Source organism: Jaculus jaculus, chromosome 8, assembly GCF_020740685.1.
Source record: "Jaculus jaculus isolate mJacJac1 chromosome 8, mJacJac1.mat.Y.cur, whole genome shotgun sequence".
Lineage (NCBI taxonomy): Eukaryota > Metazoa > Chordata > Mammalia > Rodentia > Dipodidae > Jaculus > Jaculus jaculus.
Window position 1 is genome coordinate 75306204 of NC_059109.1, and position 21488 is coordinate 75327691.

Below are 21488 nucleotides of genomic sequence, written 5' to 3' on the forward strand. Positions count from 1 at the left end.
AAAACTGGACATCCCATCATAATGTCCATAATGGTGGACATTATGGACAAAATGCCCATCATAATGGACATCACATGGTGGACCAAAGTTAGACATCAGTAGAAGCAAAAATGTACAAACACATGGAAATCAAACATGTTCACAATAACTCAATGAAAAACATTAAAAAGAAATCAGAAAATACTTCATTTGACTGACAGTAGGGGTTCGCAAAGCAAACGTATGGAGTACAGAGGAGGAAAACACTACCCACGGGCTCCAGCGCGGATGGACAAGGCTCTCAACTCAGTTCCCATGCGTCCTCCTACCACACAGGAAGAGAAGAGCAAGGCTAAAGCAATCAGAAGGAAGGTTGAGACAAGCAAATAAAGTGGGCCATGGAAAAGCAGTAAAACCAAAAGTCTGCTCTTCCGAAATATCACCATATGGACAAGTCTAGTAAGGAATGCTGGGAGTGCTTTCAAAGGACATTTTGTCTCATTGAACATGGGTCTGTTCCTCCCATCTGGGCCAGTATGAGAATGAAGGTATACCTGATTTTCCATACCACTCTTGCCTATCCAGTTCAAACCTGCCCTGTCTCTACCAAACCCATTCCATCTTCATCAAAACTTGTCCCTTCTCCACCAAAACCCCCTTTCTTCATCAAACCTCATCCCATCTCCACTGAAACTCATTCTGTCTCTATCAGGTCCTATCACATCCACCCATCACTTCTTTACTGCCCTCACTTCACTCCAGCTTTCATCTGGCCCCTCCCCTGCCACCTACCCCAGCCTATCCCGTAGTAGTAGAGGTGCTTGCTGTCCTCTGACCCGAAGACCTTGATCACCATGCTATAGAGATGCAGTCCCTCCACCAGCATCCAGGCAAAGGCGCTCAGGAAGAAGTAGTGCAGAAGTGCGGCCAGCACCTGGCATGGGACCTGGGAGCCAAGAAAGTGTGGGTAAGACTGCTGGGGTGAGCACTGGCTGTGCTGCGTCTTTGTCATGTCTGTCCAGTTCCTGACCACCTCTGCTCTTATGGCCTCATTTTATTACTTAGTCCAAGGAGCTTGTCTACAGCCCATGACTCAGGACTGGCAGTGCCCACTCCAAGTTCCCTCCCAACACAGTCAAGAAAGAACATGTGTAAATAACCTTCCCCACTTTTCCTGCAGAACTATAGCCTGCTGGTGTGCAGACAAATCACTGATCTGAATTCTGATCTGGGACCAGCAAGAGGTGTCTGGTAGCCTCAGAGAGGACAACGGAGAGGGAAGAAGGGCACCTGGGTGCAGAAGGACAGCTGCAAGAAAAGGGTGGGTGCTTACTCACCGTGCCTGGCTCCACATGGAAGCTGGCAAGTAGCAGGACCTGGGCCATCAGGACAGCAAAGGACAGGTTGGCATGGATGTGGTAGCGCTGATTCCGGATGGTACTAACAGAGCTAAGGACAGAGAGATGAAGTGTTAGGACTCAGGCCCAGAGCAGCTCAGTCCCAGTGCTCTGTCTCTACCATGGGTCTCCTCTCAGAGCAGCTCAGTCCAGTGCCCTGTCTCCACCATGGGTCTTTTATGTCAGAACCAGCAGAAGGTGCACCAGGTGACATCCATGAGGGACAGCAAGAAAGGAGAGAACTCCTTCAGTGCGGAGCTGGCTGTAGGACCTGCCACTTCCCTGTAGTCATCCTTCTTCTAGAAGGCTCTGCCTAGCAGTTCTAATGGCCATCTTCCCACTTCCTGTCCTCTCCTGCTCACAGCCTTACTTCCCCATAGTGCCTGGTGTATGAAAACACTTCATTTACATGGTTAGTTACCACCCCCTTTCAAATGTATGTGCGCCTACCTTGGATCAGTCAGGGCCTCAAAGCCTAACACCATGGCTTGCTGAGGAGGGGACTGTCACAGATGTCTGTTTGCCCTCACCTGGCTCAAGGGAAAGACCTTTCTGATGTGGATGACACCATTGGTTTCCCAATTCACCACCCTCCTTATTTTTTGGCCATCCCAGCACTGCAGATCTGAAAGTGGACAGAGCCCACCTCATATACTATTTGAGTGGGCCTGGCATGTACCCTGAGTAGGGGAATGCAATGCCAGAGAGGTATAGCAGGTATAGCCCCAGATGGGGAGGTACGGAGATATTTCAGGAAGTTCCCACACCTCCCGAAACACTCACGATAGCACTGCAAAGGTGAACAGGGTGGCTGCCAGACACAGCGCAGACAGGGAGCAGCCGACATAACTGATGGATGACAGCGCCACCTGGTGTCCACGTGAGAGCTGTGGGAACAGAGAGCAGCCAGGATGTAAAAGCCAGGATGTAAATGGCCTTCCACGCCAGCCTGTGCATGAAAGGGTGCATAGGGACTGACACACAGCTTACATTCCACTATACTTCAAGGTTAGCACTTCTTTTGTTGTTGTTGTTTTCTTTTTCGAGGTAGGGTCTCACTCTAGCCCAGGCTGACCTGGACTTTACTATATAGTCTCAGGCTGGTCTCAAAACTCACAAAACCTACCTCTGCTGCCAGATTTCTGGGCTTAAAGGCATGTACTACCACACTCGGAAAAAAGAGATAATAGGTGTGCCAGAGCCTCTAGTCACTGCAAACAAACTCAAGATGCATGGGCCACTTTGTGCATCTGGCTTTATGTGAGTGCTGGGGAATTGAACTCTAGTCACTAGGCTTTGCAGGCAAGCACCTTAACCACTGCCTCATCTCTCCAGCCCAAGGTTGGCACTTCTCATGCTCCAGGTTGATCTACCAATTGCCCGGTTTCCTCCATTCTCCAAATGAATGCCTGACCTGTCCTCTGGCACTCTGCCAAGCTTAAATCCAGCTCAGCCACATGTGAGCAGGTGACCTGGGATAATCTGGGCAAAAAGTAACTATAGAGGGTACAAGGAGACTCAGTGAATGTACAAATACAAAGTGTCCAGCGTGGGTGCACCATGTCCTGCTGGGTGAGCTTAGCACCTGCTCTGACTAGCACTGCTGGTCCTCAAATGCCAGCTGCTCTGGGTCCTTCTGCATCCCTGAGCACACATGGGTCCTCAGAACCTTTTCCTAAGTGGATGCCCTAAGTGTAGATGGTCACCTACACTGATGCCTATTGCGAACTACACTTTTTACACAAGGTAGTACATACTGCCTTGTGTAAAATTGCCCAGATGTGCAAGGTATACTGCCTTGTGTAAAATTGCCCAGATGTGCAATTTGCCCTGGCCCAGCAGCCCCCTCCTGGCCTGGCTTGCCCTGATTACTCTCCAGCCTCCCGCTCTGTCTCAGTAAGCTGCTCTCCTTCCTGGTATGGGCTTCTCCAAGGCTGGAATATTGGCTCTGTTGGAGGTCAGGTTCCTTCCATATAGGTCTCTCATCCTGACAGAGCCATACTCTTGCCCTCTGTCCTCGGACAGGCTTAGGAGTCTCCAGACCCCAAGGACACTATAGGAGGCAGGATGGGATTTCCTCTCCTCATGTGTGGTTAACCAAGCCTGAAGACATCCTAGTTACCTCACTAGATGGTCAGCTGCAGGGCTGGAAACTGAGCCACTTCTCATGAGCACATGCACATTTCTCAGTCTCCCTTCAGCCACCCAGTTTATTATTTAGTTAGGAAACCTAGAAAACAAACCCCACCATGGAGAATGCAACTGAGCAGTTGCTTCCAAAACTAGGAAGGCCTGAGGCTCCGAAATGGGTGGCAGGTGTTAGCCACAGCAGGAAGCCACCTCTATGTGTAGCTTGATGTCATATCTCAGGGCCTGAAGTCACCTAGTGGGAGATCAAGCCACAGCACAGCAGGACAGTTATCCAGCAAAAGGTAGAGCTGTTACAGAGATGTGGCCACTGACCCAAGAGCCAGCTTTAGTCCAGACAGAAGAGCCACTGGCCTCTTCCCTATTGCCTACCCCAGCTGACAAGAACCTGAGACCCCACTAGTGAGGTCCACCTGCAGTGGAGAGCCAGGCAGGGGATCCAAGCACGAAAGGCCCAGGACTGATATAGGTGCTTGGGACTGAGTCTCTCATAGGCACCAGCTGCTAGGATATAAGGACCCTGTACCTAGGCTGGCAATCCCTGACCCCAAGATGCTAGTGGAAATAGTAACTTCTAAGGAGGGTCTCCTGAACCCCTACCAAGAACTATGGTGGGGTAGCCTGAACAGAGCAGGAGGTTAACATTATAACTGCTCCGCTGAAGATACGCTGTGGAGTCTTAGCCTGCAGCACTCAGGAGGGGAGGTGAAGATGTGTGGGGCACATCATCTCTGTCTGTAATGGCAGAGAGGCAGTCACCACCAATATGCTCCGTCATACTCCTGCGAGGGGGCAGGGCCACTCAGCAGCGGGTCACATGAATGCTGCAGGTCAAGTGCACCCTGGTAGAATAGTCTCCAGAAGCTGTAGTAGTTTGTAAGAAGGGAGCAGTCCTCACCCTTGGTTCAGAGAATCGAGCAGCTGCAGTGGGAGGCCAGGCCTGCAGTGACAGAAAAGCTGGTTCCTTGCAGGAACAGCTGTATGGCCCAGGAGACAGGACGGGTGGGAAGGTTGCTTTACACTCTGCCCTTCATGGGTGGTGGTTTTCCCACATATGCGCATCATAGCTACAAAAGCCAGGAAGAGCCGGGTGTGGTAGTACACACCTTTAATCCCAACACTTGGGAGGCAGATGTAGGAGGATTGCCATGAGTTCAAGGCCACCCTGAGATTGCATTGTGAATTCCAGGTCAGCCTGAGCTAGAGCAAAACCCTACCTTGGAAAACAAACAAACAAAAACAACAACAAAAAGCCAGGAAGAATTCTTCCACATCCTTATGCCCATTCATAAGGAATTTGCCAGAACCTAAGCCATGCACACTTCAGCTTTTAGCCAGAGCCATCCACCCTGGCCAGCATTTGTCCCCTTGCCTTGCTGTGCCCTCTCCAAGATGGAGTTCCCCCTGCCCAGACTGGCTATCCGTGCATTTGGCCATCTGCATCTGGCCCCCAACCCCATAGAGCAAGACCCTAATTCTGTAGGAATTTTCCTCCACAAATGGGGCTACCCTGGAGGTATCAGACTGTGCCCCTCTGCAGAGGGCACCTCCCAAATTCCCACTCCTCCAGAGCAGCTGCTTCTTCCTGAAGATTCTAGAAGGAACCAAGCAGCAGCTATGTCTCCTTCAACAGCAGCAGCCTAGGCAGGTGGGAGGGGCTGGTGTGAGAGAGTCAGAACACTGACCCCAAAGTGAGGGAGTGAGGGGGGCTCCTGAAAGTGCTTTGCACTGTCCCCTTATTGGCACCTCCTGGACCCACTTCCAATGTCCCAGGTGGCACTAAAGGGAGAAATGAAGGCATCCCTGCTGTGGGGCTCACCATCATCTGCACCAGCAAGGAGGCCACAGGGAAAGGGAACGAGACAATGGGGAACATGCATGCGATAGGAAGGTGACTAGGGAGTAGGATGGGGAGAAGGTGAAGGAAGGGGCAGGACAGGGAAGGAGAGGAGTGGGGTGAAGGGCTCTCCTCTTAACTCTTGCAGCCTCTATAGAACCTGTTCCCATCCGCAAGTGACAGGCTACTCTGCTTCTGTGCTTGAGGCCCAAGAATACTACATCCTTCCATGGCCATGACTTCAGATATTTTGACATATGAGGTCTACAATCCCACAGGGAGTGATCTAGCCTGCCCCAATGTCACCCTTCCCTACTCCAATCCGATAGGGGTCTTCAGAGCCAGAACACCACCAAGGCCCCCATGCTCAGAGCTCACTCTGTGATGGGCATGGAACTCAAGGATAGGAGCTGTTTGGGGAGACAGCTCAGTACTTAGGTGAGTGTTTAGTCCTAGGTATTCAGGGCTGGGTGATGGTTCAGGAGTTAAGTCTGTGGGCTGGGTTCTCAAAGTTGGGTGCATAGATCTTTTCAAGGCCAGGGCTGGGTGATAATTCAGGGATTGAGTCCACGGGCTGGGCTCAGTGCTGAGTACTCAGATTGGATGGTCAGGATTAGGTACTCAGAAGGGTACTGGGGCTAGGTTCTCAGGTTGGTTGGTACTCCCTCCTCTGACCCCTACCACTCTCCGAGTATTCTTCAGAAGGAACCCCATGTGCCCCACTGGCAAAGAGGAGCAGCTGCTACAGTCCCTACTCCAGGGCAGGATGAGACCACCCATAGGTGTTCACTGGAGATCATCTCCAGTGACAAGTGACCCCCTGGAAAGGGTGCCTGGCTCTGTCAGCCAGTCATACATTGCCAGCATCAGGGAGTTCACATGGCCTTGGCTATGCCATGCACTCAGACCACAAAGACAGCTCACAGAGTGGTTCTCACCAGCCCTAGGACCCTTTACTGTCAAGGTCCACACCCTGGCTCAGGGCACCTGCCTGCCACTATCATTGGGCCAGACTGGGACAAGCCCTAAGTGAAATAGGTTCCATGACAGCACACTACACAATGTGTCCTGCACCCTCCTCCTGAGGTGTGGTTGTGCCCAGAGGTGCCATTCATTTCCCAGCAGGGCCAGATTTAGAAATGCCCAGAGAAGCCTAGAGTCTGGTCTCATCTGAGTCAGCAGCCACAAACAAAACATGCTCAAACGCCCCTGAGGCTTGGAAGGGCTGTTGGAGGCCAATTAGAACTCAGAAGCAAATTGGAGCAGACCAGTACATCCTTCATTTCTAACACCACTTCTCTGGGTAGAGGTCACTCTCTCTCTCTCTCTCTCTCTGCAGACAGGACAACCAAGCCACTGTCTTCAGCACAAGCTGAAAGCGAAAGACTGCTCACAATAGTGTGGAAGATATGGGAGCAGTGGGGTGACCTGGCCCTATGTTCACTCCCTCCCCTAAAAGAGCTGCAGCTGCTCTGCTTCCTCTGGCATTGTTTCCCATTAGTTCCAGAAGCTCAGTATGGCCACATAGAAATCCAGGGCTGGCGAGATGGCTCAGGGTTAAAGGTGCTTGCTTGCAAAGGCTGACGGCCTGGATTCTCTTCTCTAGTACCCATGTAAAGCTAGATACACAAAGTGGTACATGTGTCTGGAGTTTGTTTGCAGTGACAAGAGGCCCTGGTGTGCCATTCTCTCCCTCTCTCTCTCTTTCTCTCTCTCCTCTCTTTTTCACCTTCCCCCTCTCTAAAAATCAACAAAATAGCTGGGCACGGTGGTACACGCCTTTAATCCCATCACTTGGGAGGCAGAGGTAGGAGGACCACTGTGAGTTCCAGGCCACCCTGAGACTCCATAGTAAATTCCAGGTCAGCCTGGGCTAGAGTGAGACCCTACCTCAAAAAAAATCAATAAAATATTTTTAAAAAATAGAAATCCAGACTTTTTAGATAATATACTGAAGTACTAATCACCAAACCTTTCAAGTTTAAAGTCTGTGGGAATGAAACCTGTTGGGTGGCCAGTGTTATGCCCACTACCATCTCCACAGGTGCCCTCCACAGGCTGTAACCTTGGTGGCACTGACTGTCATGTCCTGACACACAGACCTCAGTGGAGAGGCAGGACAGAAGCCTGTGGGGCTGAAGCTCTCAAGGTGGACTCGATGGTCTTAGTCACCTTCCCTGAGCCTCCTGGCCTATTCCCCTTCAGATCATGACTGCCCCCTACATAGACTTCCTGCCAATCCTTTCCAAGTTGTTATCTTGCTTTCAACCAGAGTGCTGGGTGATCACACTCAAGCCTTTCCTCCTTGCAATGCCCTGACAGGACTCAGAGCAACAGCCATAATGTTACATGCTCCTTCTCCTCTGTGGCCCCTGTTGGTAGGCCTATCCTTAGACAGGATGGAGGCTCTACTTTTCACCCACCTGCACATGTGCACACATCCTGTGTCCTGGGCATGAGTCAAAACCACTGGCCATGCCAATACTGGCTGTCCTTGCCTCATCCACACAGCAGGCACAGGACTGGTGTCATGAACTAGCTCTTGGGAAGGAGCTGAGGGTGAGATGAGCATCATAGCTTCCAACTGGCCTTGGGCACCTCTCTTGGCTGCTGAGCTCCCATATGGTCATCTCATAGAATTCTGCACAAACGTTCATCTTCCAGTCCAGTCCTACTTTCCCACCTGGTGTCCTCTGCCCCATGCTCTAGCCAAGCAGGTTCCTTCTGCACCTTCCTTATCATCACGTGCTAACACACAACTCTGCAAACTTGACATGTATATAGAGACACATCCACACATGAGGACTCCTGAAACACCATTCTGGGATGTCCTAGAACATTACCAGCGGTCTCCCCTTGGTTATCCTTTCTAGCCATAGACCACCTATCTAAGGTACCACTCACTCATGTAAGGCCCTCTGTTAAGATGGCACAGAAGGCTCTGTTCACTCACCCAGGTGGACCCCAAGGAAGATATCAGGAGAGAAAAAGACCAGGAGATCCTCAGAGAAAGGACATTATGGATCAAGACTGCTGAGAACAACCTCAGTCTCAAGCCCAAACACCAACAGGGTGAGTTTGGGGCCCTGAGGAAGAAGCTGGCTTAGTGTCAGGGAATCAAAGGCCATTTACACTACTTTATGAATTCTAAAGTGTGTTACAGACTTGGTGTCACTTATGGAATCTGCCTTAACTCCTTTAATGTTCATTTTTAGCAGGGATAATTTTAAACCATTTTCAAATCAACCTTTCCTAGCAATGAATAGATGTGATTTGCTCCCACGACAACACCCACAGACTGTCTAAATCTGGTGTCACTGATATGGAGTGGTGACAGATTTATAACAGAAATATTTCTGGAATTCCATTTTTTTACTTTGTGGATGGAGCCTCACCCCTTATTCCTCATCCTCCAGACAAGCACCCCTCACATGCATAGTAGCCTCCGGTTCCCACCAGCTAGACCCTCCTAGAGAGCAGAGAAGCAGATTGTCCTCAGTCCTCTGCAGGTGGAGGGCCTGTAGGAGGAAACTTGGAATGTTCCCAACACCCCCAGTTGCAAAGGTCACCTTGAGAACCCCTGTGTGCAATGGGACTGAAGGGGGTGGACATCTTCACCACAGGCTATCTGTGGTGACACCAAGGGGCCCAGTCAGTACCCACCATATGGCTCCTGGCAGCCAGTGACCCTGCTGCCCACTGGCAGGGCTATCTATATAGAAGGGGCCTTGTGAAGGCAATGTTGCCAGCCAGGACACCCACTCTGCTGGCTCTTTGTGAGTGGCTTGTTGGAAGCCATTCTTCACTTCCTGTGTCTCAAGAATGTCTCCCAGGAGCAGATTCCTGCTGCTCTCTCCTCCAGGCAAGTGGCCTGGTTCCTTCCCAGATCCCTTTCAACTTCCTTAACCAAGATGGGTTTCCATGTGTTTGGATTCAGGTCAGACTCCTCAACTTGCCTTTCAAACATGCTAACAATGGGTCCAGCCATCTTCCAGGACCGGAAGTAACTTTCTAGATAGTCTAGGTCTGTTCCAAGAGTGTTAGGGGCTGGTGTGACCTGGGAATCACCAGAATAGAAATGCCTCATTATCCCCAACCCCAGGGGGTGACTGTCTACATGGCACTTACCTCCAGAGGGACCACTTGCATGAGAATAGCAAAGTTGGTGAGATGCGTGCAGTGACACACTGAGTAGGTGAGATTGCCCTCTGTACGTGCACAGCCCTGGCTTGACCAGACTCCTTGCCCGGAGCTGAGGAAACATGAAACAGACATCTCAGCAGCGGCAGCAGTGCCCCTCAAAACCCCTTGGCCCTGAAGGCCCAGGAATTCATAGGCTTATCCTATTGCCAGAGAGATGCAAACTGCCTTTAGGCGTCATGACTGGGAAGTGGCTGGTACCAGTAAAGCCCCTGGAAGCAAGGACCTATGAGATGGAAAGGGGCAGGGCCACCTTATCTGTGTCCCCACCAAAGCACCTGGATACTCCCCAGCCTGGAGAGAATGTGTGTGGCCCACAGTCCAGCCCAGGAGATTGAACACTTGGCAAATTAGAAGTGATGTTGGAGGAGCAGGGGCAGATATATAATATGCAGGGTATATAAATATAATGACATTAATAAAATACTATGCATGCAAATATGACAAAAAATAAAATAGTGCATACAAATGTGATAAAATAAGATGAAGTGAATATAAATATGATAAGAACAGATAAATAAAATATAACATACAAAAACTCCTGAATATCAGTTGAAAAGATCATCTCAGTGCTAAGGAAGTGTCTCTACCATTTTGTTGTACAAGTCTAAGAGCCTGAGAAAGACTGAGTTCAATCCCCAGCACCCACATAAAGAGCTGGGCATGGCCAGATATGCTTGGAACCCCATTCCTGCAACACTGGAGACAGTAACTTGCTGGTCAGCTAGTCCAACCTAAAACAGCAGCTCCATGTGTAGTGATAGGCTCTGTCTCAAACAATGTGGAAGAGCAGCAGAGGAGGACATCTACATTCTACAGCATCTGCACACACATGTGTTTTCACTGCACACACACACACACACACACACACACACACATACATCACACTACACCTGCTATACACACCAGAGAGAGAGAGAATTTCCCTGTCCTAGGTGTATCACTATGGAGAAAACACAAAAATATAAGCCCAGGACATTGTAATGGTACAATTGAAAATAATATGTTTCCATGAATGGATGTATAAACTAGATGAAAACTACCAAGGAAATTCACAAGAACTCTCTGAAAAGAGTGGAGGGGTGAGGGGAAATACAAATGTGAAATGGGATGTTTGCTTTGCACGTTCTAGTCTTTAATTGCTATGTTATGGCTGTGAGACTCACAGTGAGACTCAGACAAAAACAATTGAGACCCACACAGCCAGATGCTGACTGTTTAATCCTTGCCGGGCACATATTAACACTAATGATTTTCCTGTGTATTCTTTTCTACATTTTCAAATTCTAACTCCTGGCTCTTTGCTGTAGCTGAATGTAAACCGAGGGTGCAATGGGGACATGTGGTCCTCTGAGTGGGGTAGCCCAGGCCACCATCCTGACAATATCCATGGATAAGGAACTCAGCTGCAACAATTTTAAGTTCCATGCAGGTGTGTGGTCACTGCCATGGTAGCCTTGCAGTGGTGAGACCCGAGAGGGAAAGGGGCCTCAGTGTGGGCATGGCATCTGATGACTGAGACACGGGGACAATGGCTTTCTTGGTGGTTTTCATAACCCTCCTTGAGGGAGCACATCCAGCACAGAGCAAGGTCCAGGCCACTGGAAACCACCTGCGTAGAGGAGCCAAATAGCATCAATAACTGCAAAATAAAAGAGAAAGCAGAGGGCTCTGTGCCCCTCCCCCACCCTGTATTTGGTTCTAATTTTCCCAGGATGTGGGGAGGGGTAGCCACACACCCCATTGTGTTCAACACAATTCCTTCTCTGCCTACTGAATACAAAGATATCATCCTTCCTGAGAATTAACAGGCATTGAATAAGGTGGATATGGTCAGGAGGGTGGACAATGGCTCTCAGCTCCAGTGAAAGGTGTTTAGGAAGCCATGAATGTCACATCCCCAGATGGAGCTGAGCCCTGAGGAAAGTCCCTCTCTGTGGGGTGGCTGTCCACTCCCAAGGGAGACAGTGGGCACAAGAAGGCTATTCTCGGTGGTGCAGAAATAAATCTGCACAAAAGCTGATTGAGCAAAACAGATAGCATCTAAAATACACATGGCCTGTGACCTGGGAAGTCTGCATCTAAGCAGAAATATGTTCACTTGGATGGATAAGTAAAGCATGATGCATGCAAATACCATAAAAGAAACAGAGATAGAACACAAAACAAAGTGGGTGGAATGATGCAGAAAATGTGTCAACTTAAACACTACCACATATTTCCTGTATAAATGACACATAAATTACCTTGAAACACACACAAACTCAGTATAAGATACAGAAGACAAACGGCTTTTTATGTGTTTATTTGTTTTTGTTTTTGGAGGTAGGGTCTCACTTTAGCCCAGGCTGACCTGGAATTCACTATGTAATCTCAGGGTGGCCTTGAACTCACGACAATCCTCCTACCTCTGCTTCCTGAATGCTAGAATTAAAGGCATGAGCCACCATGCCTGGCCATTTTCTTTTCTAAAACGTTTTGCTTAAAAAAAAAAAACATTGGAGTTGGGAGTGGTGGTGCATTCCTATAATCTCAGGGCTTGGGAGGCTCTGACAGGAGGATTGCTCTAAATTCTAGGCCAGCCAGCCTACCAAAAAAAAAAAAAAAAAAAAATTCCATTTCAAATAATAAATAAATAAATCACAATAAAATAAAATGGAATGTGACTATATATTTGGGACGGAGGATATAACTCAGTGGTAAGCCCTTGTCTAACATGCATGATGTCCTTGATTCAATCCTCAGTGCCACCAAAAAGTACATGCATATGTACATGTACACATGTACATATGGGGACATTAGTTGCATAATTCTTTAGAGTATAGTCTTTTTAAAAAGTGGCCCAGAAGCCAGGCGTGATGGTGCATGCAGAGGTAGGATTGTCATGAGTCCAAGGCCTGAGAATACAGAGTGAATTCCAGGTCAGCCTGGGCTGGAATGAGACACTACCTTGAAAAAAACAAAACAAACAGAAAAAAAGCTAGCTGGGTGTGGCAGGGCATGCCTTTAATCCCAGCACAGAGGAGGCAGAGGTAGGAGGCCAGCCTGAATTCCAGGTCCGCCTAGGCTAAAGTGATACATTACCTCAAAAAAAAAAAAAAAAAAATCCGAAAACAAACAAACAATAAACAACTGAAAACCATAGCACCAAGAATGCAGTGGAAATGGGAAAATATCACTTAAGATTTTCAAATACTTTTGAAGTGATTCAGCATTAATTGAAGGCAGACATTGACGGACTAAATATATCTACTGTAAACATAGGGAGACCACTATAAAAAAAACTAAAAAGAGATGTGAAAATTAAGTCAGTAGTGGAAATAATATAACATGATAAAAGAATCTTCAAAATCCAGACAAAGCCAGAAAAAAAAAACAACAAAGAAAAATGGCAAATTAGAAAATGTCTAGTGAAACAATCGACTTTCATCTGATGACATTGATAATGAGATTACATGTAAGTTGTCTAATCGTGACAACAAGAGACAGGATTGTTAAGATTTGATAAAAATCTTAACCACATGTAATCTAATCATATGTACTCTTTATTACTTTGTTTATTTGCATGTGTGTGTGCATGCATGCATGCATACGCATGAGTATGTAGACACGGCAGGGTCTCTTACTGCTTTCTGCACACGAACACCTGATGCTTATGGCACTTCCTGAGTCTGACTTTACATGGGCACTGGGGAATCAAATCCAAGTTGCAGGCTTTGTAGTCAAGTGTCTTTAACCACTGATCTATCTCTGCAGATCCTCATTTTTAAGACAAATAAGACAAAAGAAAATCAATGGGTGGAGATACGGCAGGTAAGAACATTGATCAGAAAGGCAGAGTAACTGTATATGAATGAGACTTCGTAGACATCAGAAGTGTCTACTTCCCAGGGTTAAGAAGGGCTTTCCACAAAGAGAAAAGCCAGACCTAACAATGCTATATGTGCTCCCAACAACAAAGCTTTAAGATACATTACAGACCAATGATAAAAAACAGGGAGATGAACCTAAGATCAGAGTGGAGAATCCACACTGCCCCGTCCTTGAACTTCCCCCTTCTCAGAATCCCCCTGCCCTGAGCTTAGCATTAGAGACAGAACTAATGAATCCCAAGCATGCTGCTAGGCAAGCACTCTGCCACTGAGCCACATCACCAGCTCTCTTCTTACTTTTTATTCTGATTGAGCCTCACTAAGTTGTCTAGGCCTTGAATTTGTGAGCTTCATGTCTCAGCCTCCCAAGAAGCTGGGATTATCATCCTGCACTACTGAACCCAACTTCTCATCAGTCTCAGAGTTGGTTCCACTGTCATGGATCTTAAATCTGTGGATGCTTTACATATAGACCTTTACATACAATGGTTCAGGACTTGAACATCCTCCTATATAAATGAAATTGTCTCTAGATGACTTATGCAATTACCATGTCAAAAGACATGCACATGACTATTATGCCAATTGTTCAGGGACTAGGAATAAGTGTACAGTTCAGTACATATTTTCCCCCAAACATTTTCAGTTCATGCTTGGTTAAATATCCAGGAAGAACCCATAAATACAAAGAACCAACTATAAAGAATAACTTGACAGAAAAATAGTAAAATTTGAGAAGACAACATAACTACCACCTAACGTGACCTCACAGATATTTACAGAACACTCCACTAGTGATATATTTGTCAAAGCTATCAGAACTATACAATAAAAATTGAATTTTCTCAAGTAACAATTATTTGCTAATGAGTTACCATCTGAGAATTGTGTAGGCTTCTGGCTTACACAAGATAGTGGCTATCTCTGAGAACTGAGATATACTAAGTGCACACTTATTGATGTACATTGATTCCATAGGTTGACTCCTATGGCAATGCTAAGTAAATTCTTCTTGATACTGATTTCATTCCATGGTGGATTCATACCCATCCAGGGGTGGGCTTGCTGGAGCACAGGGCAGTTCTGCTTCTCTTTTTATAATGTATTTTATTTTTATTTACTTACTTATTTGAGATATATATGGAGAGAGAGAGAGAGAGAGAGAGAGAGAGAGAGAGAGAGAGAGAGAGAGAATGGGCACACCAGGACCTCTAGCCACTGCAAACAAACTCCAGACACATGTACCACCTTGTGCATCTGGCTTATGGGGTATTGAGGAAACCAAACCTGTGTCCTTAGTCTTCACAGGCAAATACCTTAACCACTAAACCACATGTCCATCCTCTCTGCTTCTGTTTAAGGAAATTTTCTCCACACCCTCTCCAGCACTTGTTGACTTTCATCTTTTTTTATATATAAACTAATGTTTGTAACAGAAGTAAAAAACATAAAATTCTTAGTTCCTCTTCCCTTTTCTGGTAACTGAACTGAACTGTGCTGGTCAAAGGATGGTGACATAAAAGAATGCTCACAGACCTGATCTTTTGAAGAAATGCATTTCTCGACAGAAGTGCCAACAGCTGAATGACCAGTGTTTCAGTGGCTGCTACAGTCTTCTTATCTTTAGGTTCCATGGCAGGAAACAGAATGACTTCATGATGGAATGTGTGAGCATGTTGATGTATGTGATCAATGTCTATGCCCCAGCTAGCTGTTGGGGACAGCCCACATTCCAGTTTTCCTGTATGATTACAGCCTCATCCCCAGGAGTCCTTGGCCGTGACCTGCTCTTCAGTTCAGCTCAAGGCAAGAGTTGTATACTTCTTTCTTTGTGACAAATAGCTCAAAGCCCTTGGTCAGATACTCTTTGGAGCAGTGCCATTTGGCCAACAAGCTCATGATCTTCAGGTGATCAGGGATGGATGTAGGATTTGATGCTGGTCACTTCAAGTAACTCCCTAACACACTTGTCCAGGAGCATGGCTGTGGTCCGAGGTGAGGGGCACTTGACAGTTTTTGTCATGAAGATATCATAAGGAAAGTTGTTAGTTTATTGTGTTTCAAAGAGGTTAGTTTCTAGCAGCTTCACATTCAGGGCTTTCTCATACTCTTCCACCCTGCTGATTCTGGAAGGGGGAGATGAAGTCAGTTTCCTAGACTTAGTACTCTAGACCATCCAAGTGGCAGGTGCTCTTGTTATTCCCTGTAATGTTTTATACTATCCCTGATAGAATATTGCCTGTAGTTTTCATGAGACTGTGATTGACTGTGTAGGTTACACAGAACTCATAAGTGGTGAACTCAGGACTGCGAGTCAAATTGATTCATTTGCTGAGAAGTCACCGGCATCTCCTGCAGCATTCTGGAGCAGCTCTCCTGTGTGAGCTCATGTCCAGCTCACTGTGATAGGTGAGAAACAGCTTGGCTTGGCTTCTCCTCCATCAGGAAAGGTTTTTTTTTTTTAACTTTAGGAATCTTAGCTCATCTAAGATGCTTCATATATATGTAAAGATCTTAAAGTTCTTACTTCTCGTGGCTGTGACCAAATACATGACAAGTAGTTTAAGGAGGGAAAGGGTTTGTTATTTTGACTAAATTCCATCCTGGCAGGGAAGGCATGGCGGCAGGAATTTGAGGTCACTGGTCATATTGCATCCACAATCAGGAAGCAGAGTGAACAGAAAAGAAGGCTGGGCTATAAAACATCAAGGTCCTCCCTGTCCTCCACTTCCTCTAGCAACTTTCCACCACCTAAAATTTCACAGTCTACCCAAACAGCAGCACTAGCTGGGAACTGAGTGTTCAGACACGTGAGCCTATGGGGAACATATTGCATTAAAAAGTGATGATAGAAGCCGGGCGTGGTGGCGCACGCCTTTAATCCCAGCACTCGGGAGGCAGAGGTAGGAGGATTGCCATGAGTTCAAGGCCACCCTGAGATGACAGAGTTAATTCCAGGTCAGCCTGGACCAGAGTGAGACCCTACCTCGAAAAACCAAAAACAAAACAAAAAAAAACAAATAAAAAGTGATGATAAATTTCTGCCTCACAAAGTCATTCATTATCAAGCTCTAGTATCTCTCATGATACCTTATTTTCCTTATCTTTGAGGCCAAAGAGAAGATAAGGCTACATATACAAATGGGAGATAACAGTGGGATTTCATAGGAAATGATACTTGCTCCTTACTCAGTTCACTCCTCTTGGTGAACTCCAGCTATGGTTCCTCAACACGGTCTGTTATGATAGGAACACATTCTCATTTTCTTCCTCTGATTTATAACTCCTGGAGTTGGTCGTGACTTATAAGTTGACCCCTCTTCTTGAAGGTCATAGAAGAGCTTTCCCCAGGAGTTGTATTGGCTTTTAAGGTGATGTCACATGGTCCCCAGGCTTTAGGTGACTGTGTCCTGGATGAAGCGTGTGAGCGAGATGTCTACATGGAACTTGTACAGGCACTAACCTGCAGCTGCTTCAGATCTTGAAGTGTTGATTTGGCCTCTAGCACTGCTCTTTGCCATGCATAGCCTCATATGCCATGGCCACCTTCTCCCAGACTCCAAACTCTCATCTCTTTTTTATTGCATATGTTGTGTGGGTGGTGTGGAGAATACACACACACACACACACACTCACACACACGTGTGTGTACAGGCATATGGGAGCAAGTGCACATGCATGCGTATGTGGAGCCCAGTGGTTGGTGTCAGATGTTTTTCTGGATTACTTTCCACCTTATTTACTGACACAGAGTCTCTCACGTGAACCAAGAGCTCCCTGACTTAGCTACTCTAGCTTTCCCAGAGATCCCTGTCTCTGGCTCCCTTGTTCTGGGATTGCAGGTAGGCCTCCATACTCACTCAGTATCTACATGGGACCTGGAGATCTGAACTCTGGCTCTAATACCTGAAGGCAGGTGCTTTATCAACTGAGCCATTTCTCCAGCACCTTGTCTTTTTTAATAATAGTCATTCTTACTGGAGTGAAGTTGTCTCACTGTGGTCTTATTTGCATTTCTTTGAGGATTAGTGATCTTGAGTTTCCCCCCTGCACCTCTTGGCCATGTGTATGTCTTCTGCTGGCAAATGGTCTATTGCCCATATTTTACTCAGGGTATTTGGGCCTCTTGATATTGGGTAGTTTGTTCCTAGATAATGATTTTGGACATTAACCTCAAATAAAAACTGAATTGAGCACAAATATTCTGGCCTGTGAACCAGTGAAGATTTGCTCCCTGATGCTCGTCCCTGAGCCCTTCCTCAAGACCCTCATGATGGGAACTGGAGGACTTCAGAACTCTGCTTCACTCCAACAGCATCTTCCATCTGACCCCATGGCACCCCATATGACTTTACTTGATAAATAAGTGCAGCAGCCAGCTGTGCCTGATGGTCCTGCCCCAAAGTGAGCATTTTTAGCCTATACAAACATGGAGGACTGAGATCTTATCTGGATGGTGGGTGACTGGCCTAAGCTGTACACCTTGTGGCAGCTGGGACCTTATCCTTTCCTGTTCTCCTCTTGCCTTTCTTCCACCTCAGAGCCTCCCATACCAACAGTACCTGAAGTCCAGGAAGGCGCAGTATAGAAAAAGGCAGTTGCTCTCATTGGTGGCATCACTGTATTGTTTATGAGTCTGAAATGAAAGAAAATGGATACACTTGTGACACAGTTGGATGGGCCAACTTCCTGGTTGGCCCCTCACATACTGAAGATCCAGGACTGGTGCTGAGCACCACCACTGACTTCCCTCCATTCCCGTCATGGTCAGAGAGGGCCAAGCCACTGGCCCCCACTTCATGCCATGCTCTCCTTGGCCCACAGCAGCCCACAATCCTACATTCCTCACCCTGGGCCTGTGCACCTGCTATGCCCTCCATTTAGAATGCTCTTTACCCAAGTCAACATGAAGACTCCCTCCACCCACCTTCCCTCCCTCTGTGCAGAGGTTTCCTAGCAGTCTCCTAGCACACGCAAAGCAAAACCACTTTGTCCTTCCTGTACCCATTCTTTTCATTTTCTTTTCATAGAATTAGTCACCATATGGCAAATGCCATATTTTCTTGTTTGTCTGCTGTCTTCTCTTACAGAAAGTAAGGAATGAGGACAGAGCCTTTTGTACCTCACAACTGAGTCCCAGTGCCTGGAATGTCCAACGCACAGCAACTCTTCATGAAACATTTGAGGAGCAAATGGATTAAGGAATGAGCAAGAGAAGCTAAAACTGCCTTGGTAGAGCTCTCATCGTCTCCCAGACAGCTCTGGAGGCTGGCTCAGGTGCTCTGAAGTAGTGACTCAACCCTGACAGAAGCTAGGTCCTTCTAGGACTTCCGCCAAGGGCTAGAGAATCCAAGGTGCTCACAGGTGTTTTCCCCCAGGACACATGACCTTTTGTCTAAATCATTTACAAATGAGTCAAGCACCTCTCATTAGCCCCATTCTCTGACCTGTAAATGCCACCAGTCTTTGACCTTCACTTCCCAGAGACATCTTTTCCTCTTCATAAACTGACAGACCATCAGGTAAGCCACACACACCCTAACCCAAGTGGACAGGGCACAAGGGCACATCCTCCATTGCTGGTGGCCAGAAGTGCCCACAGCAGGATGGACAGTGCCTGCTCCAAAGCTACTGCAGAGCTGGAAGCCTACCTACCTGCTGACATCTCAGTGTATCACCAGGGGGCGCCATTCTGCTCCCACTACCTGATGACACTGTCCAGAACAACCTGTTCTTTACTACTTATAATTGTGTTGTCTGCCTCCCTCTGTGAGAGCGAAGCATGAAAACCAGTGACTCATTTGTCCTAGTGACTCTGCACCCAGCACAGTTGGAATGTTTGTATGAATTACTGTGAATATGAAAGCTCATAGGCAGGTAGTTGGGAATTCTGATCTCTAAGGAATATCCATTCAAAAAAATGTTAATAACCACTGTGTTCAACATACATACCTTGTAACACCTCCTTTCTGGCTATAAAAACAGGATGTTTGGCTCAGTCAGTCAGTTGGTTGGGAGAAACCCTGCTGTGTCGCCTATCATGTCTATCAGCTGCCTACTCTCTGTATTCACCTTTTCTTTCTCCCACTCTCTTTTCCTCTCTGTTTCTTTCTTTATCACTCTGTCCTCACTTCCTGGCCCCTTAGTCACCCCCCCCATACAGACATACCATAAGCTGCCTCCTCCCCTGCATGTGGCCCTGAGATGCAGGAGCTAATTCTCCATCTCCTCTCCCCTCCTCCAGCCCTCCTTAATCTAAAGACACACCCTCTGAGCCATTAATAAACCTCTTATTGCTAAAAGTGTGGTCTCAGAGCCTATGCATTTGAACCTCCATTTTTCCATTTATAGGACCATAAATTATATTATATACATGTATGAGAATTGTCAGTAGAATTTTTTAAAAAATAAGGAGGTGTAGCTGTGTGCCACCTGGGTCACGTAAAATTGTTTAAAGCAAGCAAACCTCACATTCCGCAGGAGGCTTGGGTTCTTTTCTCAGTGGCTCTGCTTCTACATCTACCACTCTTGGAGGACAGAACTTAATCACCCTTCAAAGGCAATTTGCAGATGGCTGGGGTGCAACAAGCCAGGCATGTGTAGTCTGGAGGCCAAGGTCACATCTCAGAATAGGAACTCCCAGCCCAGTGAGTCCTCAAGCTCCAGTGCTAGGCTGTGGAAAGTGAGTTGCTTCATTGTGCATGAGAGGAAGGCCCTTAGCAAGCCTCCAAAACAGGCCTTGGGAGGTACCCAGCAGATTTTTAGCATATGGGAGTGTGGTTATGCCAGAGAAGAGGTGAGTCATCTCACCCAGCCCATATTCCTTTTGGCAGAGAAACGTGGGAGGCCAACAGCCCATCCAGCTCCCAGATCTCCAGCCAGGGTGAAGCTGAGAGCCATTTCCTTTAGTCAGTCGGGGGCCAGGCAGGTGAAGTCCCCATGGAGGCTCTAACAGACAGCTGGCCCTTCCCATGCAACTCAATTCTTCCCCAGACACCTGGTGTGTGTCTAGGACTGTGGAGGCACAGAGAAGTTCCTGTAGAGCTTAGGTACGCTCCGCCTCCAGAGTGGGATCCCAGATGGGATTAATCAGCTGATTGCCCATTGTCCACTGTCATAGGCAAGGTACAAGCTAAAATAAATCTGAGAATCCACTTACCATTCCTTATTCAGAAATATGCTTGCTTTTTATTTGAGTATATGACTTTACCTATAAGGAAGTTGGAGAGACACCACTTATCTATTTCTGTCCTCCAGCAGAAGACATATGGTACTATTTAATTCTGACCTTCAGAAAAGCAACATAATGGCCAAAAATGCCCCTGTGCCCAGAGGCAGAGGTCAGACGAATCCCTGTCCTCCCTTGCTGTCCCTTACCTTCTACCAGCTTCCTCCCAAAAGCCCAGCCTGGTTCTGAACAGTAAAGGGTCCCACCATTAGGCAAAGCAAGAATGATAGAAGCCATGGAGGGGACAAGGAAATGAATCCAACCACAGTCCCTCAGGCCCTCTGATTCTCTTGGTTTCAGAGAGTCCTAAGTCAGCCCAGAATAGCCCAGACAGCCCCAGGCCCCAGACCCCAGGGGTGCTCAGAGCCAGGGTCCAGACAGTGCAATAAAGGAGCAGGTGGTCAGGTCCCCATCCCAGAGTTTGACAGCAGCCAGTGGGTTTTGAGCACTCTAGGGACAGGAGGGAACATTTAGACCAGGTGAGATTCTGTGCTGAGGCCTCAGATGCTCTGCCTTCCTCACCCTACCACCTTTAGGCTCATGCCTAACTTGTAGGCTCCCACCTTGATCCTCACTCTAGAAGAGGTAGGCAGAAGGAACTGAAGTCCATAGACCCTACACTTATACCTGGGGACACACCATCCTGTCTAGGCCCCTTCCAGAGTACAGTCATACAAGGACAACCCCAGGCCTCCTCAATGTAGCCCCCTGTTCAGATTCTCTACCTCTTTGGACTGAAAGTGTTCTCCTGCCATGGACAAGTGCTGACCACATGTACCCTTATGGCACCTATGCACTACTGACATGCTCTTGCCCTTAGTAACAGA

General features: G+C 47.3%; 1 protein-coding gene across 1 annotated transcript in view; it reads right to left on the minus strand.

The window, feature by feature from the left end:
• Adgrd1 (adhesion G protein-coupled receptor D1) overlaps positions 1 to 21488 on the minus strand; it is a 125836-nt gene that overhangs the window by 24668 nt on the left and 79680 nt on the right. Inside the window, exons 14-18 of the mRNA XM_045157019.1 lie at positions 17996 to 18069; positions 9490 to 9613; positions 2160 to 2263; positions 1317 to 1428; positions 772 to 925 (exon numbers count right to left, since the gene is read on the minus strand). Coding sequence (XP_045012954.1) covers positions 772 to 925; positions 1317 to 1428; positions 2160 to 2263; positions 9490 to 9613; positions 17996 to 18069 — 568 coding nt within the window. The remainder of the gene's footprint in view (positions 1 to 771; positions 926 to 1316; positions 1429 to 2159; positions 2264 to 9489; positions 9614 to 17995; positions 18070 to 21488) is intronic.